The sequence below is a fragment of the Pteropus medius genome, unplaced genomic scaffold (genome assembly GCF_902729225.1).
Source record: "Pteropus medius unplaced genomic scaffold, Ma_sr-lr_union100, whole genome shotgun sequence".
Lineage (NCBI taxonomy): Eukaryota > Metazoa > Chordata > Mammalia > Chiroptera > Pteropodidae > Pteropus > Pteropus medius.
Window position 1 is genome coordinate 11,724,996 of NW_024349799.1, and position 17,862 is coordinate 11,742,857.

A 17,862-nucleotide genomic window follows, 5' to 3' on the forward strand; every position below is an offset into this window, starting at 1 on the left:
TTTCCATCAGATAGTAATTAGCAATTGGTACAGTATTTCCTTTCTGTGAATTAGCCATTTATGTATTTTGACCATTTTTTCCCCTTACTTGGGTCTTTTAAAATTCATTTTTATGAACTCTTTATAATAAAGAGAGCAATTTTCCTGTTCATTAGCCTTAAAATTTAGGTGTGATTTTTCTGCAGTCAACACGCAATCTTTAGGATTTCTTTCACTGCTTTAGGCTTACAAGTCTTTCCCCACTGTGGGAGTCATTCATGTTCCTGGCCAACATTTGCACTTCTGGATAGAGAAAGATAGCTCTTTCTGACTCTTGTGATTTTGTGAAGCTGTGTGACAAGTTCTGGCAGTCACTTCTGTGAGCAGAAGTGACTCCACATCTGGCCTCAGACCTTTAATTGCTAATGCGAGGCCCCCCAGATGCTGGGCTGCTCCAATCTGGTAGCTGCTAGCCACGTGTAACTATTCACATTTAATTTAAATTAAATTTAAAAAGTTAGCTCCTCGGTCTCAGTAGCCACATTTCAAGGGTTCAACAGCCTCATGTGGCTGTCACCACTGGATTGGGCAGTGGTGACCCAGCTGAAGGGAGGACCTTTCAGCTCTTGGCAGGTTCACTTCCGCTTTCTCCTTTCTCAGGGGCGACCCTTCCTCTGACCTCTGTAACAATGCTCGCTACTCCTTCCTGGTGTGGGACAGTCTCATCATCCCAGCGCCGGGCACTGCTCCCTCATCTCCCTGCTTTTGGATCAGTCTCTCTGGGCGCCTGAGAACAGGGTGAGCAGAGCCCCCTGCCGACCAATGATGGACGTAGCAGCGGAGAGAAAAGCTTTTGTGGCTTTTAAGCCAATGAAATTTGGGGGGTAACTTGTGCTTTTTTAAACCATAGCATAATATTCACATTTTAGCCTGTTCCATAATTACCATGATCAGTTTTGAATATTTAAAATTTCTAGTTTTTACCTAGTAAGAACAATTTCCAACTACCTTTTTTTTGTTTTCCCCTTGGCCATACTTTCTTGTTTATCCTACAAGGTGAACCTTTGGTTCGTTTTGTTTGGGACACATTCTCTCCCAGTATGGATCTTGGGTATTGTGTTAAGTCAGCACATTCATTTGGGGAAGACTGGAACTCTACAATATTTGGTTTCCCCATCCAGGACCGTGGTCTATCTCCAGGTACTTGGCTCCCTTCTGCCTGGCCCTCTCGCGTGACTGTCTGCTAAGCAGCGCTGTGTGGACTGCATTAGCAGCAGCAGGAGGAAAATAAAGATGACAGTGAGTTTTATAAAGCAAAATGAATTCTCTTCAGAGAACTGTACTTTATCGTGAGATTCCTTCCCTCGCTGCTCTTATGGGGTTGAAATGGCATTTTTAATATAAAAAGACGGTTACTAGAATTCTTTTTGCTTTTTTTCTAAACGTACATGTTGACAAAATCCATTTTGGAAATTTTACTGATATGTGAAATCTCAAAGTCTTGATCAGAGTTTTCAATAGGTCTTTACATAGGTCATCTTCAGTCTGGTAGAGATTTTGCATGGAGTTGCTGTTGTGAATGGGGTCTTTCCTCTATTAAATCTATGTTTCGAGTTCCCTGGTAACATAGAGTCTTAAGCGTTATTCTATAACCATGTATTGAGCACCTTGAACGAGGTGTGGCCCCTGTATCTGGAGGCCCAAGATACAGGACCAAGAGAAGGGCTCACAACATAGCCCATGGGAAATCAAAAAGCATTCCTTAAGAGGTGCTGATGCTGGAGTTTATTCGTGAAAATAACGGGCCTAATTAATGTTTGCAGGATGAATGATTAAATGCTGCTAACTCAAAAAGACTCAGTATTTTGTCAATGAGAAAAATTTTCTTTGGTCTCCTGTAGAATCCTAGATATGAGTATGGGTGGTGGTAGTGGTGGTATTTTTGCTTCAGGTGTAGATCACCTAATTCCTTTCTGCCTTTCATCCACGAATTACCAAATCGGCAAGAGAGGATCCCTCGCCATCAGTTTCTCATCCTGCTTTGACTTTGGGCCAGATTCAAAGAGTCCCCTTATTTTTGCTGGTCTGGGACAAAGGCCTGTCTTTATGGAGTTTTTAAATGAAGAAAATTAGGGTGCATTCCCCAAAGGTGACAAAACAATGGAGGAAAATTAGAACAGAATGAGCCAGTCTCCTTCCTGGTGTGCTGCTTTCTGCCCAGACATGTCTCTGCTACCCGTTGCCCTCTGGGCCAGGTCGTCCCCAGCCTCGGTGACCTCCTCTACATTCAAGACTTCACAACCTTATTTCAACTTTTCGATGGACACAGTTCTTGGTCAGTTTTCAAGACCCAACTCCTTACTCACCCACCCTGCCAGTCACTGCAACCATCCAAGAGCCCAGTCCACACCTTGGGACACTGTGGTCACTGCTTGTATGGCTGTTTTCTCTCACTGAATTGTGAACTCATTGAGGACAGAGGCCAAACTTTTTCCTCTTTTTGCATCTGCAGTGCCTGGCATGGGGCTTGGCACAATTATAACCAACAGGAAATGTTTCTTTGAACAAACGAATTAAGTCAGCTGAGATAAAATCTGTTGACATTTTCTTCCCTTAAATGTATTTGAGTTGGGCAATGCTCTCTAAACGTCTGACCAGGAAGGGGTCCTATGAAGATTCCAGTGTGGCTTCCCTATTTTATACTGAGGAAGTGGCCCCTGTGGGGGTAAGTTGTGAACCCTATAACCCCACATGCTTAATTCTTTATCACAACTAGCTTGACTCTCAGCATATGGTAAGGAACCTAGAAACATATTGCAGTATGACCTTTTGGGGATATAGGCATACCTTGGAGATATTGCAGGTTTGGTTCCAGCCCACCATAAAGCAAGTATTGCAATAAAGCGAATTGTAATCTTTTTGCTGGTGGAGGGTCTTGCCTTCAGTTTGTAAAGCAAAGTACAATAAAATGAGGTATGTCTGTAATTCAAAAAGGATAAAGGTAATTCAGCCCAATTTAGGTAAAGCGTATGAAGCTGCTTTGGGAACTTTAAATACGCATATATACCTGTATGCATGTATAAATGAATACACACAGTATATATGGATTTTTAGAAGGCACTTTTGTAAAAAGCCAAACTGATTGGTTAATCTTATGACATTTCCACTTATGATTAGCCAGTATTTTTAAAGAACAAAATGGGAGATTTTCAAATCAGGGACCATGTTTCTACAATATGGCCTCATAGTTACAGAAACAACATTCAAAAGGGTTTATTTGATTGGCAGCTAAAAAGGTTTTAAGTGGAACTGACTTCAGTGTGAAGACTGAGTTTTTATTAGAGAGGCTGCCTGGCAGATCACTTGGGGCTGTTAATTGCCCTTGAGAATTTGAATGCTGCTATGCCTGAGGCTGTTCTGTCTGACCTGCAGCAAGCAGGCTAAGACGTTTCACTGATAGAGACCCAGGGAGAATTAGGGGTGAGGGTAAATGCTTTAAGATGCCTGCCACCATTAGGGGCTTCCCTTGGGTGGTGGTGGTGGTGGGGTGCTGGGCTACTTTCTAGAAAAAGAGGAACACTGTGAATACTGAGGAACAAGGTTTTTATTATTCTTCCAGCATCTCATGCCCCTCCCCAATCCTCCATGGGAACTAACTTTTCTAGCCAGGCTAGCCTGAGAGTGTCCCAGAAAGCAAAAACTCTGTGCAGGCAAACCCTGGGTATAGGGACCCCATAAAGATGACCTCATAAAGATGACCTCAAGGAGCTAACTACCTAGGGACAGAGGGGTCAATACCCTAAAGGTATCCCTAGTTTTGAATACGATACTTCAGGCCACAGGAAAAAGACAGCTATTTGAGGTATTTGCTGCACTTGGATTTTCAGTTCTCTGCTCCAGGGGTCTTTAAGCCAGGGAAATCACCTGAGTTTCCGCGCCTCCCTCCCCTGCCCCGGCCCTGCTGCGATTCCCAGGACTCCAACCCTAGGGAGTTTGCCTTTGTGTTGGAGGTGTGGGATGGGCCCAGCGAGTACTAGCCAGCCCTCCAGGTGAGGTACCCCTGCTTTCTCAGCCTTCCTATAAACAGACCAGCACTTGCCTCTGACCTGCAGGTTATGTTTCATGGTCTTTTTTAGTCCTTTGTTTAATGCCGGACACTGTCACCCTCCCAAGAGTCAGCTCTGTCCTGCCCACAGAATCAAGAGTCAGCTCTGTCCTGCCCACAGAATCTAGGCTTGATTCTCTATCTGGGGGTAGCCCAAATAATGGGGTAAACAAGATAGTAAAACTCGCAGCACCTGCTCCAGAAAAGTGTTTTACAGTGTTTACACATGCAGTGTCACAGAAGATTCCATAGGGGGAGCTGAAGAGCTGGAGGATCCCTGAGTCCTAACACGTGTCCTCTGAAGGCTCCACCTCCAGGTGTCCTGGCCTTTTTGGTTGCTCATTTTAAAAGCAACAGATTCAGCCTACCCCAGAGTACAGAGTCACCCCTCAGTTTGGCAGACCCTAAAAAAGCATTTGATGGGGCCCAGGACACACAACTCCAAAATATGGCACCTTAGCATTCTGAATATTTTATGCTGAGTCACTCTGACTTTTCCCCTGCCCTTCTAACCTGAAACAGGACATAAAACTCTCCTGTGAAAGGGCCCAGAGGAAAGAAACACCCTTATGTCCAAAGACAAAGGAACAAACAGGCCTCGAGTTCTCCATTTACTATACTCACCTCATACTCTGACCTGTCATATTTCTATACGACTGCCCACTCTTTATTAAATCTAGCATAGAAATACTCAGGTTTAACTGTTTCCTCGGTCTTCGTTTGCTTGTGAAGGCTCCCGTGTCACATAAAACTTGCATTAAATACATTTGTATGATTTTCTCCTGTTAATCCGCCTTGGTCAGTTTAACTTTCAGACTCAGCCAGGAACCCTAAGAGACTAGAGGAAAACTTTTTTTTTCTTCCTTTACACATTTCACTAAAATTACTTACTTTACTTTTAGTTGAGATTGGTTCTGGAAACAGAAATCCATGGGGGTGGGGTGGGGTGGAGAACCCAAGACATCCATAAAAGAAAGGAAATGGTCATGATGTTTCAAAAGATCAGTGAGCAGTGAGGGGAAGTGAGAAAACAGAGCTGATGCACGTGAAGAAATTAAATAACTCCCCACATCTTAGAGCAGATTAAATTTACATTTTACTTAAAAAAAGGGGGGGGGAGGAGTACATACACAGAGAGGAAAATGGGGTGAGGAACAACAATGATCTGAAGTAGATTTCTACAATTTCTCCTGCAATGATCATGATCAATTTTGCCTGTTGGGCAGTATTTCTCCTGCTGGCGTACAACTGCTTACAATATTAACAAGGCTGTAGACAAGGGAACTGCCAATGTTTAGGTCTGAATGGAAAGGAGAGGAAGTTATCATATACAGTGTAAGTTTACAATACATGGCATTTTCTTTAAGTGATGTAACGCAGTCGCAGGAAGAAGTTCACAATACTAACACGAGAATATTCAAATGTTTGTTTGTTATCCATGTACAGCAACTGCTTTACAAAAAAGCAAAATAATACAATATATCATCACATGTATTTACAGTGTAGTAAATATACTTTTCTGTCAAATTTTACACAAACTATTTACAGGTGAGTATACTGCATTAAAAAAAATTATGTGGCTGACACTAAGTGAATTTTTGTATAAGTCCATTGCATAACATTGAATAAGACATGCCTTATTATGCTGGGGAGGGATGAGAGGGGAACGTAAAAACAAAACCAAAAACAAACAAAAAGCCAAAACAAAACTGAAAAACCCTAAAAGCCACTAAGCGAGGAGGGTTGCCGGCTTCTGTTCTGTCTACTCCTAGAACATCCGTTCTGTGGGGGTGGAAGCTGACCATTCACTGCGGTGTCTTCAGTGCCAGGCTCAGGACCTGCACAGAGCCAGCATCTAGTGATGAACAGGTGCTGAGTGGACGAAGGACAGAGCACTTGTCACGTTCCCCCCACAAAGCTGGTGAACCGTGTTTCCACATCAGCAAACAAGACCAGACCCCTGGGACTTGGAGCAGTGATAAAACACGTAGATTATCCGCAATAAAAACGTGATGAGTTACTGTTCCTTTTCAAAAAGGGGGAACACCCACAAACCCCAAATAAATTACTTATAATGTTCTTTATAGAATTTACACCGGATTATGCAAAATGGGAAACCTGCTCTGAACTTCAGAATTTCTTCTGCAGATTACAGGTATAAGAGGCCTAAAAAAGTAATTCATTTCTCAGGGGATGCATACTGGTGAGAGATTTATCTCATGTTCATTTTAGTTACTTGGAAAGCTAGATTTTCCTCAAAAGTTGGAAGTTCTTTAGACAATAAAAATTTTAAATCTTGGTAAGTTTTCAAATTCCCAGGATATATTGGTCAAAGTATTTTTGCAGTTCAAAGAAGGCTCAATTTTGATTTGTGCAACGCTGATCATTTCATGAGGTACTTCAAGTGAATTCATTCCATTCATTACACTAGAGGAAAATAATGAATAAATTTAAGAAATATAATACCTTGGAAAATTTGTTTATGGAAAGATCAATATTTTTAACAGCAAACCTTTGGAAATTAGTCTATTTTGATGGGAGAAGCAAAATAGCATACCACTACCCACTATCGTATGCACCAAACCAACCAACACGGAGGGAAAACGTGGAACCAAAATAATTAAAGGCTCACATCTGCCTTTTAGTCCAGGAGCCAAGAAGTTGTGAATCCCATTTCCAGAAGTACTGGGTTGTGCGAGGACCTTAACGGCAGCTTGGCATCCTTGGCACGGGGTTGTGAATGACTTATTTCTAAACTCAGTTCTAGTCTAAGCTTCTTTATAGTCTTAGTTGTTCTGTTATTATAAACGTTCTATTCTAAATGCAGCCTCTACAATAGTTAAAAACAAAAGTTTAGTTAATTGCACCCGTCTTTAATATTTTCCAACAATTCTATGTCAAAATACCTATTAATTCTAAGGGTTTTTTTCCTTTTATTTTGGCAAATGGTTCTTACTTTTCCCAGGATTGTAAACAAATTAAAAAAATTAAATTCTTGATATTTCTGAATATCAAAAGCAATTTTATTTACATTAACATATTACATTGTTATTATGTGGATAAATGTGAAATGTGTTATATTATTAAAATCAGAACACTTACATGTACCATTGTTTATTGATTTAGCTGTGGAATTTAATTTACTGAAATCCACTTATGAAGTAGCACTACAGGAAACTCTCCCCTCCCCCAGGTTTCTCTTCTCCTCCCAAAGCGATTACATTTGAACATATAAAGGGAACCTGGGAGTAGGGAATAATATCTTTTTGTAATAAATACGGTTAGTCTTAAATTGGAACATCCAGAAAACTAATACGCTCTCTGAAGTTGAATTATTTTGCACTATCCAGGTACCACAAAGAAACTTGATCTGCATTACTATGGGAATTCCAGTGCCACTGTAACCCATACCATTCAGTATAGCAGCACCTCTTCCGGTCCCCTGTTGTCATACTAATTCAGGCTGACTAGTCTTTTCACAGTGATTAAATGAAATTCTATCATATACGACCCAAATGTTTTGCTAAAGAGATTACTTGTTTTTTTGGAGGGGAGGGGTAAAGTTACAAGACATTTAAAATACATTTTATCAAATACATTTTTGTTAATATACACCACACTCCATGTTTCTGGGAAAATTATGAAACAAAATAAAAGCATCAGCTACTCAAAGCCACGTACCATTCCATTTTGCTATGGAGCTAATGCAAACATCTATGAAAGTTACCTTCTAGGAACAATTTTCAACACTTTGTTCACTGATTACCCTGCTTAGCATTATTTAGGAAAGAAAAGGTGGGGGAAAATGTATAATTACTATACTTAGTATAGTTTTGGCTTACAAAAACAAAAAACAACTTATAGCATATTTAAAGATTAAAAGATAATCAGCTAGAGAAAAAAATAAACTAGTTTGGATGACTGAGTTTGGATAAGGCCTCAGAACCTATCGCTTTAATTCGGTGATGTTAAGATATATGTGGTTATGCTTATTTTCCTGAAATTATTGCTAATACTCAAATGTTAGTATTTCTTAAGAACCCGCTACAAAATACTAAATCCCTCCGCCCCTCCAAAGTACCTCGCCTGTGGCTTTATGGCGTGGAGTCTCTGAGGCTTGAACTCTGTGGTTCCTTCAGTTTGTAAGGTAAAAAAAAGTCCACAGCTAAAAGTCAGATTAAATATACTGGGGTTATAGTATTATTTCTCCCATAAACTTGTATCTTGAAAAGTGTGTAAATAAGACTGACACTTTACTTTGTATGATGAGGAAAGGGAAAACATAGAAGGCAGAGCCCTGTGCAAATGGCTTTCATAGCTGGCCAGTAGCAGCAGTATTCAAGAATCCATCCTCTCTCACAATTGGGATGTTCTCAGTTCAAGTGTCCTGACCTCCCACTTTCTTTGCGGTTGTTCTGAACACTTGCTTAAATCGGACACACCGAAATTAGAAGGAAAAAACTGTTAAAGAAAAAGCAGCATTAAATTTAGGCAATGCTTCCAAGAGTTGATCATCTGGCAACATGGCAGACAGGATGGGTTCTTAAAAACATGAAGTGCAGCATCACAGCACGGTCGTGAAGGGGGCACTAGTGAGGAGCCCGTGTAAGTTAAGTTTGTTTGAAAAAGGAAAGAAAGAAAGCTTCACATGATCTTCTTAATGCTATTACGTTTGAAACTGCCAGTGCTTCTTTGCTTCTGTACTTGGCTTGCGGATCCATGGCGAGTTCGTCCACTATTACAGTGCCCAGCGCTTGGGGAGAGTTCAACGTTCTCCTTGTCAATTCCTGGAGAGAAACAGAGCGGCCAGTTACTCTCTCTCCTCCGGTGTTAAGCTACAGGGTTGGATCTCATGATTTGTGTACGAGATACAACCGGGAGAATTGTTAATGCTCAACTGCTAGAATGTTTATGAAGATCCTGTCACACAGAAAACTTCACATTTTGTTAAGCAGAGTTTGCTATCACAGCAGAAAAACAGCGTAAGAAAAAAAAAAAACAAACCCAAGAAGTTGCAAGGCAGGCAGGCTTGAGCTGAACGAAAGGCTAGCAGCCACCAGGGAAGACAAGAAATCCTTCCTCCAAATCATACCAGAAGCTTCCAGCAGAGGTCAGCTTCTAGCCACATATCCTTACTGGTGTTTATATACAGAATACATACATACTATATATACAGTTGCAAAAGGTACTGAAATTTGTTATTTCAAAGAAAGGCAGATCCTTTCTACTTTTTCAATCAAAGGCAGACACTTTTTTTTTCTTTTAAATCACAGTGCCTGTCTCAAAGGAACTCAGATATTTACTGAGAAAATAACACATCACAGAGGTCATACTGTAGACTCTTTGCTTTGACCTTTTCAACTATGGCAAGTCATTTCATGCTCTGCATCTTAGACGGATGCCATTTATTTCTCTCATAGAGGAGATTAAACCTCCCAAAACTGGGTCTTTACAATGTATTTTATAAATAATCTAAGTAATGACTTCATAACAGCAACCAGAAGCAAAAACAAAATACTGTTTACCTCTCAGATTAATAAAGATGACAAATTACAGGTAACAGAATAGTGGTTACCCTGAGGAAGTGGTGACAGAAAGAGAGAATGAGAGTGGCTTCTTGGGGACTGGTAATGTTCAGTTTATTGATCTGAATGCTGGATTGTTAAGCGTGTTTACTTAAAAGTTCTTTAGGTTGAAACTTATGATCGTGTACTTTTCTGTCTGTTACATTTCAATAAAATTAATAAAAATAATTAGACTGATTATACCCACTTTTAGCATAACTACAGGTGGGAAAGCAAATAGCTGGAGAGCATTTTAACAACTTGTATAAAAATGTAAAGTACTGAGACTGATATTTACTGATACAGAAAGATGACCAAAACTTAGGAGTAGGGGGGGAAAAAAGAGCTGGGAAAACATTTGCCCAAATAAGTTCTCTCTGGTGGCATTATTTCAGGTAATTTTTACTTTATTCTTATCTGTACCATTTGAATTTTAAAATTTATTCTTATCTGTACCATCTGAACAGTAAATTTGAGAATGAAAAAATTTCCATTTATGGACAAAAAGTAGCATTTCAAGTCAAAAACTATTTAGGTTCTAGAAAATATACATAGATCCACCCATCTATTGGTTGATTCATGAGCAGAAAATATATTTGTGATGACTTCCTCCTACTAGGAGCCACAAATCTTTCATTTGGATTCAGCTCTGAATTCAGTTCAGAGCATAAAGAATCTACAGGCACATGGTACAATTTACATAGGCTCAGTAGAGGTTTGCTGTCTTGAACTTGTCAAAGAACATAGGCATTTGTCAGTGTTTGTTTATGAAAAAGTGCACTGGGCTGGTAGTGTGAATGTAGAATTACACATGTCAGCAACACCTCTCCAGGAGCCAAGCACCGTGAACCAGCATCTCGAATCTGTTCTGTTCTAACCTAACCAACCATATATGCAGAAAGATGAATGGAAGAAAACATATCACAATGTTCACAGAACTTTTCTCTAGGTAACAGAATTCTAGATGATTTTTACTCCTTTCTGCACACTGATCTGCATCTTCTCCAGAGGTATTTTAAAAAAATAATAAAATTGAAAGAAGACTGCTCATCATCTCTTGAATATGTTTTGAACTTGTTTGTGTAGGATATTTTAATTGCCTTGTCTATCTCTACAAAATCCAACCCATATTTCCCTTCTCTGTTTCCTTCATGATGCATTCTTCTGTCTCCTGCCAGAACTACTTTCTCCCCTTCTTCCTCCCTGCTTTTATGTGGCATTTATATTTATTATATTTTGCCTGTATACTATCACGACTTGTGTATACATCTTATTTCCCCTACTAGAGTACAAATACTCAGAAGGGCAAAGATCATATATTATTCATTTTTGTTTTCTTATACGATATAATTGATATCTTGTTCAATAATATTGGTTGAACTGAACGCTTCATTTTTAAATGTGATGCCTGTAATTCAGAGCCAAAAAGCATGTAACCCCTGATCTCCTGGGAGTGGTACCATATAGTGAAAAAGACAAAAAATTTTTTTTAGCTTCCTGCATCTGAATTTCCTCCATCACAAACTTATCAGTGTCTTTGACCTTCCGTTTTTGTTTTTGTTTTTAAATGTTTTTTTAGGCGAGGCAACCCTTGGTTGACCTCAGAGATTTTAAGGACCTTGTCAGCTTACAATCTCTTATTTTTTATTTTTTATGCCTACAGCACCTGGTCTTCCTAGGTGGTCTCCCATCCAAGTACTAACCAGGCCTGACCCTGCTTAGCTTCTGAGATCAGATGGGATCCGGCTGGTTCAGGGTGGCATGGCCGTAGACGACCTTCCATTTCTTATTTGCGTGCGACCTACAAGTTCAAGTCTAATAGTTACTTATCTGGGGTTATTTCTTTAACAGGAAATAAGATTCAGGTAAAAGTAAAACTTTTAAAAGATAAGGGTTTGAACTACTTAGGAGATGACCAACTACTTAGATGACCATCAGGAGGGGCACAGCGTGGGCAATCATAAGGAGGGCCTGTGGCTTTCTGCCAGCAATCTGTAACCATGGCAGCCTTGCCACTGCTAGTCTGTGGCTTACTCTGGGGGAAAAGCAATCATTACACTGCAAGGTGGCAATGATTCTATCTAAGGAAAAGGGCCTGCTCAGTGAAATTTTAAAGAATTAACATTATATAAATTGCAGTCACAAAGATTAAGTCGCTAGGGTGAAAGTTAAGCATATTCCATTTTGTTTTGTTAAGAAAATAACCTTCAGGCCTCTAAATAAAGAGATTTAAAATACTTATTTATCTCCAGTTAAATGTTAAGGGTAAAAAAAGCAAGCCATAGAATTTTACACATACTAGGACCGCTACTACGTAAAGACAAGAAACTGAAAAGAGATGCACCAAAATGTTACTAATCAGTTATTATTTTAGAATGGTGAGATTATGGGTGATTTTTTTCTTCTATTTTGCTGAATTTTCTTTTTTTTTTCCTCTAATGAGCATGTGTTTCTTTTAATTAAAAATATTAAAGTATCACTTAGTCCTGTCACTCATAACCCAAAGCTTCAATGCTGTGTGAAAGGTTGATGTTCTACTTCTCTCAAATTCAATTATAATCTCAATTCAGTTCTTATTTTTGTATGTGCATTTTCTTCCTACTTAGTTACTAAACTCTACAAGTTATACAAGGTAAATGTAGCGTGACTGTGATTCCAAAGTTCCACCTCACAGCAAAGATGTTTTACTTTAAAGATCAAAGGACAAGCTGACATAAACATCTTGAAGGGTCTTTTTTTAAAGTGGAAAAAGAAAATTTTTTTTTTAAATGCATTATATTTATACCAAATTACAGTTTCTTGAAAAAGCCAAGTTGCATAAAACAGAATGACCTTAGTTTCTGGTTATGGCATTTAGGTTTCTAAGCATCATTCTCACTTTTGAGAATTTTGGCAGCATTCTTTCTTTTTACCCTCTAAAATTAAATCTAGAAATCTCTCTAGAAGCTGGTGAAGGATTTGGGCTCAACATTCTATTGGAAAAACTCTCAGATTATCAGCCAGACTGCTCAAATGGAGACAGACTCCATCCTACACTGGTACATGCTATATTTGGGATTAGTGAGCAGACCTTGGCGTCGTACTTCTTCTCCTCCAGGCCTCACTAAGGCTTTGTGTTCTGGTCTCTCTTATGCCCCCAAGCACTGGCTTCCTCTTCTGACCCTCAGTGGGCACAAAAGCAAAAATTCATGAGGTGACAGACACCCAGGGGCCACCCCCCAAATGAAACAGATAAAAACTTCCATGTTCCCAATTTGCTAGTTTAAATTCCCCCAGAGATATGCTGTGGTCATACATGCAGCCACTTACGAACATGCAGGGCAGAAGAAGCTGGAAATTCTCTATAGCGGTGTATTAATAAGCACTATGCTTTAACGAATTGTGGTGGTTCCAGATAAAGATAAAATCCTAAATAAAATGCGCTTTTGGCCAAAATTTAGTGAGCCAATTAAATGAAAAAAAAATTATTATATTACATTATAGTTGTTCAAGTTACATGTCTATCTCCTCTGCTGGAACATGAGTTCCTTGAAGGCAGGTGTCGGGGTTTGTTTCTTTTGACAACTAGGGATATACATCCAGCCTGACAAATATTAAAACACTTAATTAAAAAAAATTCGCCTGTTTTTTAAACACCAAACAATCAACCAAACTGGAACCTAATATTTTCATGAAACAATAAAAGGATTAAATCCCTTTTAATTCTTGAGAAGCTTAGAAGAAACGGGTTAGGTAACTTGTGAGAAGTTACACAACACAAACGAAAGACTAAAAATAACCCAAATCTCCCACCACCTGCACAGCAGCGCTAAAAGGTAATGACTCAGCATTGCTTAGTTTATTACATATTTAATATGGCAAACCTGTCAGAAAAGTCTTACTACATATATGAGAAGGCAAACATGTCAGAAGGCTCATTTGTTACATATATATAATGAGGCAAACATGTCAGAAGACCCAGGTTTGAGTCTTGGTTGGATCAGTACTCTTATTTGGTTGTAGTTCTTAATCTGGCCATTAAAGATACAGTAGATGTGCCTATTTCAAAGGGTTGTTAGAAGAATCAGATATGGTAATCCATGTGAAGACTTTCTGCACATAGATAAAATTACTATACGAATTAAGATGCTCCTAATACCTGAAAATAAACTAAGTGATACACTGAAAAAGTTTTAGAAATGCTTAGACCTTGAATTTTATACTGGAATTTGTAAAATTACTGAAGCTAAGGTAAATAAGCACAAAAAATAATCTTAGACAAAAATGCAACTACAGCTTTTTAAAAAAACTATAGCTTCTTATGCTATAGTAAATACATTCATGGAGATGTGTTAAATATATATTTAGAAGTATCTGTATTTTGAGCTAGATATACAAAATAATACCTATGTGAATTAAAAAATTTTTAATGGACTTTCATCAACTGCTGATATTCCTTTTCCTATTAGGTCTAATATTTCTCTATAATAATTATAGAAGAGTAAAAGAAAGAAAAGGCATCTTTTATAAATTACACACAAGTGTTTCACAATTTCTTCTTCTCTGTCCTTAGAGCTAACTAAAGACTATATTATTTTTTAAAAAACATGGGTGACAGAGTGGATGGCCAGCTTTAATTTCTAAGGAAACACTGGGGTTGGTTTTATATTTGGGAAAAACAAATTATTTCTAAGCTAAAAACTCTTCCTCGAAACACATACCCTGCTTTCTCTATTATTAACTCTCCCTGGAGTTTCTTGTTAATCTGCCTGTGTTGGCCAAGGCTGGGACTGTGTCTTCAGTGTGCAGGGGGAGTATAAGCAGCTCCTTATCCTCAGTCTCCTTAACCAAGACAGGATACATGGCCCTGCAGTGCCAGTAAGCACCCAGACTTAAAGCAGTGGCTTTACGAGTCCCTCAGGTGCTAAGCCAGACTGTGCTTACAGGGGCTGGTAAATGAAGTCTCATGCCATGTGCCCAGAACGAGTGCAGGGTAAGCAGTGCTTCGTGCAAAGATGACGAAAGTAAAGAGTACCTTGATGAGGGAACAGCTGCATGAAAACTGCTGATTTAGAGCAAGGCAGAGAAGCTTCACAGATACAGAATGGAAGAAAAAACAAAAGAAAGTGATGTCCATAAGATTTTTTTTAAAAGAGTGAAATACGATTTGATTCTGGATAATTATTATATTCCCTGGTTTTTGGAAGGAATCTGGTTTTAATTCTTGACCTCTGATCATTAATTTCTTGAATATTACACTCTGTAAATAAATGGTAGAACTTACAAATTTACAGATAGATGTGTTTTTAGCACCTTTATTACAATTAAGAATTTTAGTTTAAATCAAGAATTAAACTTAAAAATGAGCTAAAAAATTAGCAGAAATTACAAGCAATTGCTTAGTTTAAAATCATTTTTCTGCCTTAAATACAGGGCAATAACAAAAAAAAAAAGAAGAAAAACAAGTCATTTCAGAAATTTTAAGTAGTCTCAAAATAGGCTTCTAAGAAGGAGATATTTTAAATCTGGTAAACATATTACGAGTGCTACTGACGTAGAGCTAAGTCTATAGGCATACTTCAGAGAAATTTCAGGTTCAGTTCCAGACCACTGCAATAAAGCAAGTTTTCATCTTTTTGCTGGTGGAGGGTCTTGCCTTCAATTTGTAAAAAATGCAACATCTGTGAAGTACGATAAAGTGCAGCACAATAAATGAGGCATGCCTACACATTTAGAGAAATGGTTTTGATGAACCATCACTGTGCACATAGATGTCAGCACTACTGGTTTACGAATGTTTATAATTCCTAGTTGAGACTCTCAGCTTCCAGGAGAGAGGTGTGCATTGCAGAAGCAAAGTGAGTATCGGATAACTGTCAGGCCAGGACACAGCCCCAAAACAAACTGAAACGAGTGAATTTAAAATAAAGCCCAACTAAATATATTTTTGCTCTAAAAATGCATGCTCCAATACCAGCAGTAAAATAAGCTGATCAAAGAAAAAAAAATTACAGATTTCTAATAATAAACATTTAAAATAGACTACAGGCTTGGTTTTGTTAAAAAATTATAAAACATATCTCACATTTTTTGAGTTAAAAAATATAAAACTTCTACGATAATTATTACCCAATTCTTGCAAACAAGTATCCCTTTGAACTATCAGAATACGTTATAGTACAAGGTACAACATGACGAGTACCATAAAAGATGTCAAAACAGTTATCTGTGTACATTTTACCACTCTCACTGCTCTGTAATCTATCTGAGGGCAGGTATCATGTCCTACTAACTCCCCCACTCCCGTGGGTCTGATAGAGTCCCTTGTATGTAGTAAACAATGAATATCTGTAAGATAAATATCTGGAATTTTGCTTATCTTCTATAGAGCACTATAGTATAAATCTTGTCCTTAAAAATCAAAGAACTTGTGTACACATAGAATTTGTTAAGCAACATGGATCAGAAGGAAATAACTTTAGCTACAAACCCAACAATGAGGTCCATAGGCAAAACCTGTCAAGTCTCTGATGACCAGAGTCTCTCTCATCTTTAGATGCAAGGCCTAATGTACACCTACAAAATATGTGTTCAAATGTTTACTGAATCAAATTACAGTGTGAAAAATATTGTGACCTTGGCGGAGTGTAAATTAAATTTTAATACCTGAAAATGGATCTTTAAATTTCTTTTTAATGAGTGCTAAGTCCATATAATTTCATTGAGATTTTTATTTCCAGTATACTTGCCCTTTAATATTTAAGAGGATGCAGGGAAAATGCATTTGAAATGTATACTTGAAAGGAAATGAGTATAAAGCAATCAAAATATGGCTTTTAAAAAAGGCTTCTTTGCTCATCATCTAAGAGAACCACTCAAGGGTTGGCCTTAAGCAAAAAAAAAGTCCCATCTATAGCATTTTTAGGTAGATAGGTTTTATTTTCTGGTTCTAATGCTGGTTCTTCAATTCATGTCTAGCTCAGTCAGCTACTGTGGGCCTAATAATGGACTGCAATATTAAATTTGAAATATTCTTATATATCATAGGATAAATGTTATGGACTCTCTTCAGGATTCTCTTAGAGGCATTTGAGAAAATACGAAGCAGCAAAATTTTATGACCATTTGGCTAAAAGGGCCACATCTAACATAAATTTACATACGCTGAACTCTGAATAAAGTCCACTGGCTCCACTGATGCCAGGTTCCATTTGTACTAGAGAGGGAGTCAGAAGACAGTCCTTTATGCATTTTTAAATATGGATTTAGAAAACAGTCCTCCTTGTGCAAAGGGGACAGCCAAGTGGGCTATGATAATCTGTCAAGAAGAATGCATTTTCAGAGACAATCGCTTTATGGAAGTGACCACCACTTCCTCAAAAGCTGGTGACTGACAAATTACTACCCCGATTTTTTATTTAAGTAGGGTTTAATTCCTGAGGCGAGGGAGATCATGAATCTCTTATCTAGATGATTTGACAGCAGAGAATGCTGGAATCCAATAGCAAATACAGCTTAGCAGCTGATCCTGCTAAGCGTCACAGATTTGGAAAGCAGAGTCTAGTACTGACATGGAAAGTTGCAGCAAAGGGTCGAGCTGTGTGCAGATCAGCAACTTCTGCTTTCTGACACAGGGCAATGCAGCTTTCACCTGTTTAAAGCTCAGTAGACTGGGCGCAGACGGATGTTAAGTAATCTGATGGCAAACCACACTTAAATCCATTTCAGGGAGTGACACAGAGCTTCTTTAAATATTTCTGCAGGGATCTGGCTGATGGGAGTGGAGACAGGGAAATATTCTGGTTTCTATACAGCTAAATAGCAAAGCTGAAATGCTGGACTGAGTTAGGAATCTGGATAAGACTCATCACTTATTTTAGCTCACTGATATTAGCAAACTCAGCTTCATAAATTGAGGCGATAAGGACGAAAGATTACATGGAGCTAAAGATATAAAGCAGTATACCTAATTACAAACAAAATATTAACTCTTATGAGAAAAGTATTCCATAAGAACAAATAACAGAAACACAAAAATTAGTTACAGAGATAAATCAGGATCCTTTCATGGAGATGAGACTACAATTTAGAGATAAAACTGGGTTTTGTGAGAGAGTAAAGTCACTATTATAAACATAAACCTTTTCTCCAAAAACATGTAGTAAAATAATCTGGCAAACCAAAGGACACACAATTTACAATTTTTTTTTTACAGACTGGAAATGCTGAATACCG

The 17,862-nt window shown here is 38.3% G+C and overlaps 1 protein-coding gene and 1 non-coding gene across 8 annotated transcripts in view; both read right to left on the reverse strand.

The window, feature by feature from the left end:
- Window positions 1-5,157: 5,157 nt before the first annotated feature.
- The window catches only part of NF1 (neurofibromin 1), a 209,570-nt gene continuing 196,865 nt past the window's right edge, over window positions 5,158-17,862 (reverse strand). For 2 of the 7 annotated variants that reach the window (XM_039886052.1, XM_039886049.1), the window contains 2 exons: window positions 8,755-8,871; window positions 5,158-6,511 (listed from right to left, as the gene is read on the reverse strand). In XM_039886052.1, the coding sequence (XP_039741986.1) occupies window positions 6,485-6,511; window positions 8,755-8,871 (144 nt within the window). In that variant the 3' untranslated portion in view covers window positions 5,158-6,484. Of the gene's footprint in view, window positions 8,872-17,862 lie in introns of all 7 variants that reach the window. The other 5 variants (XM_039886051.1, XM_039886047.1, XM_039886048.1 and 2 more) reach the window with 4 other exon arrangements.
- LOC120621334 (5S ribosomal RNA) lies at window positions 11,303-11,421 on the reverse strand. Its single transcript, XR_005658111.1, has one exon. It is a non-coding gene; the product is annotated as a 5S ribosomal RNA (ribosomal RNA).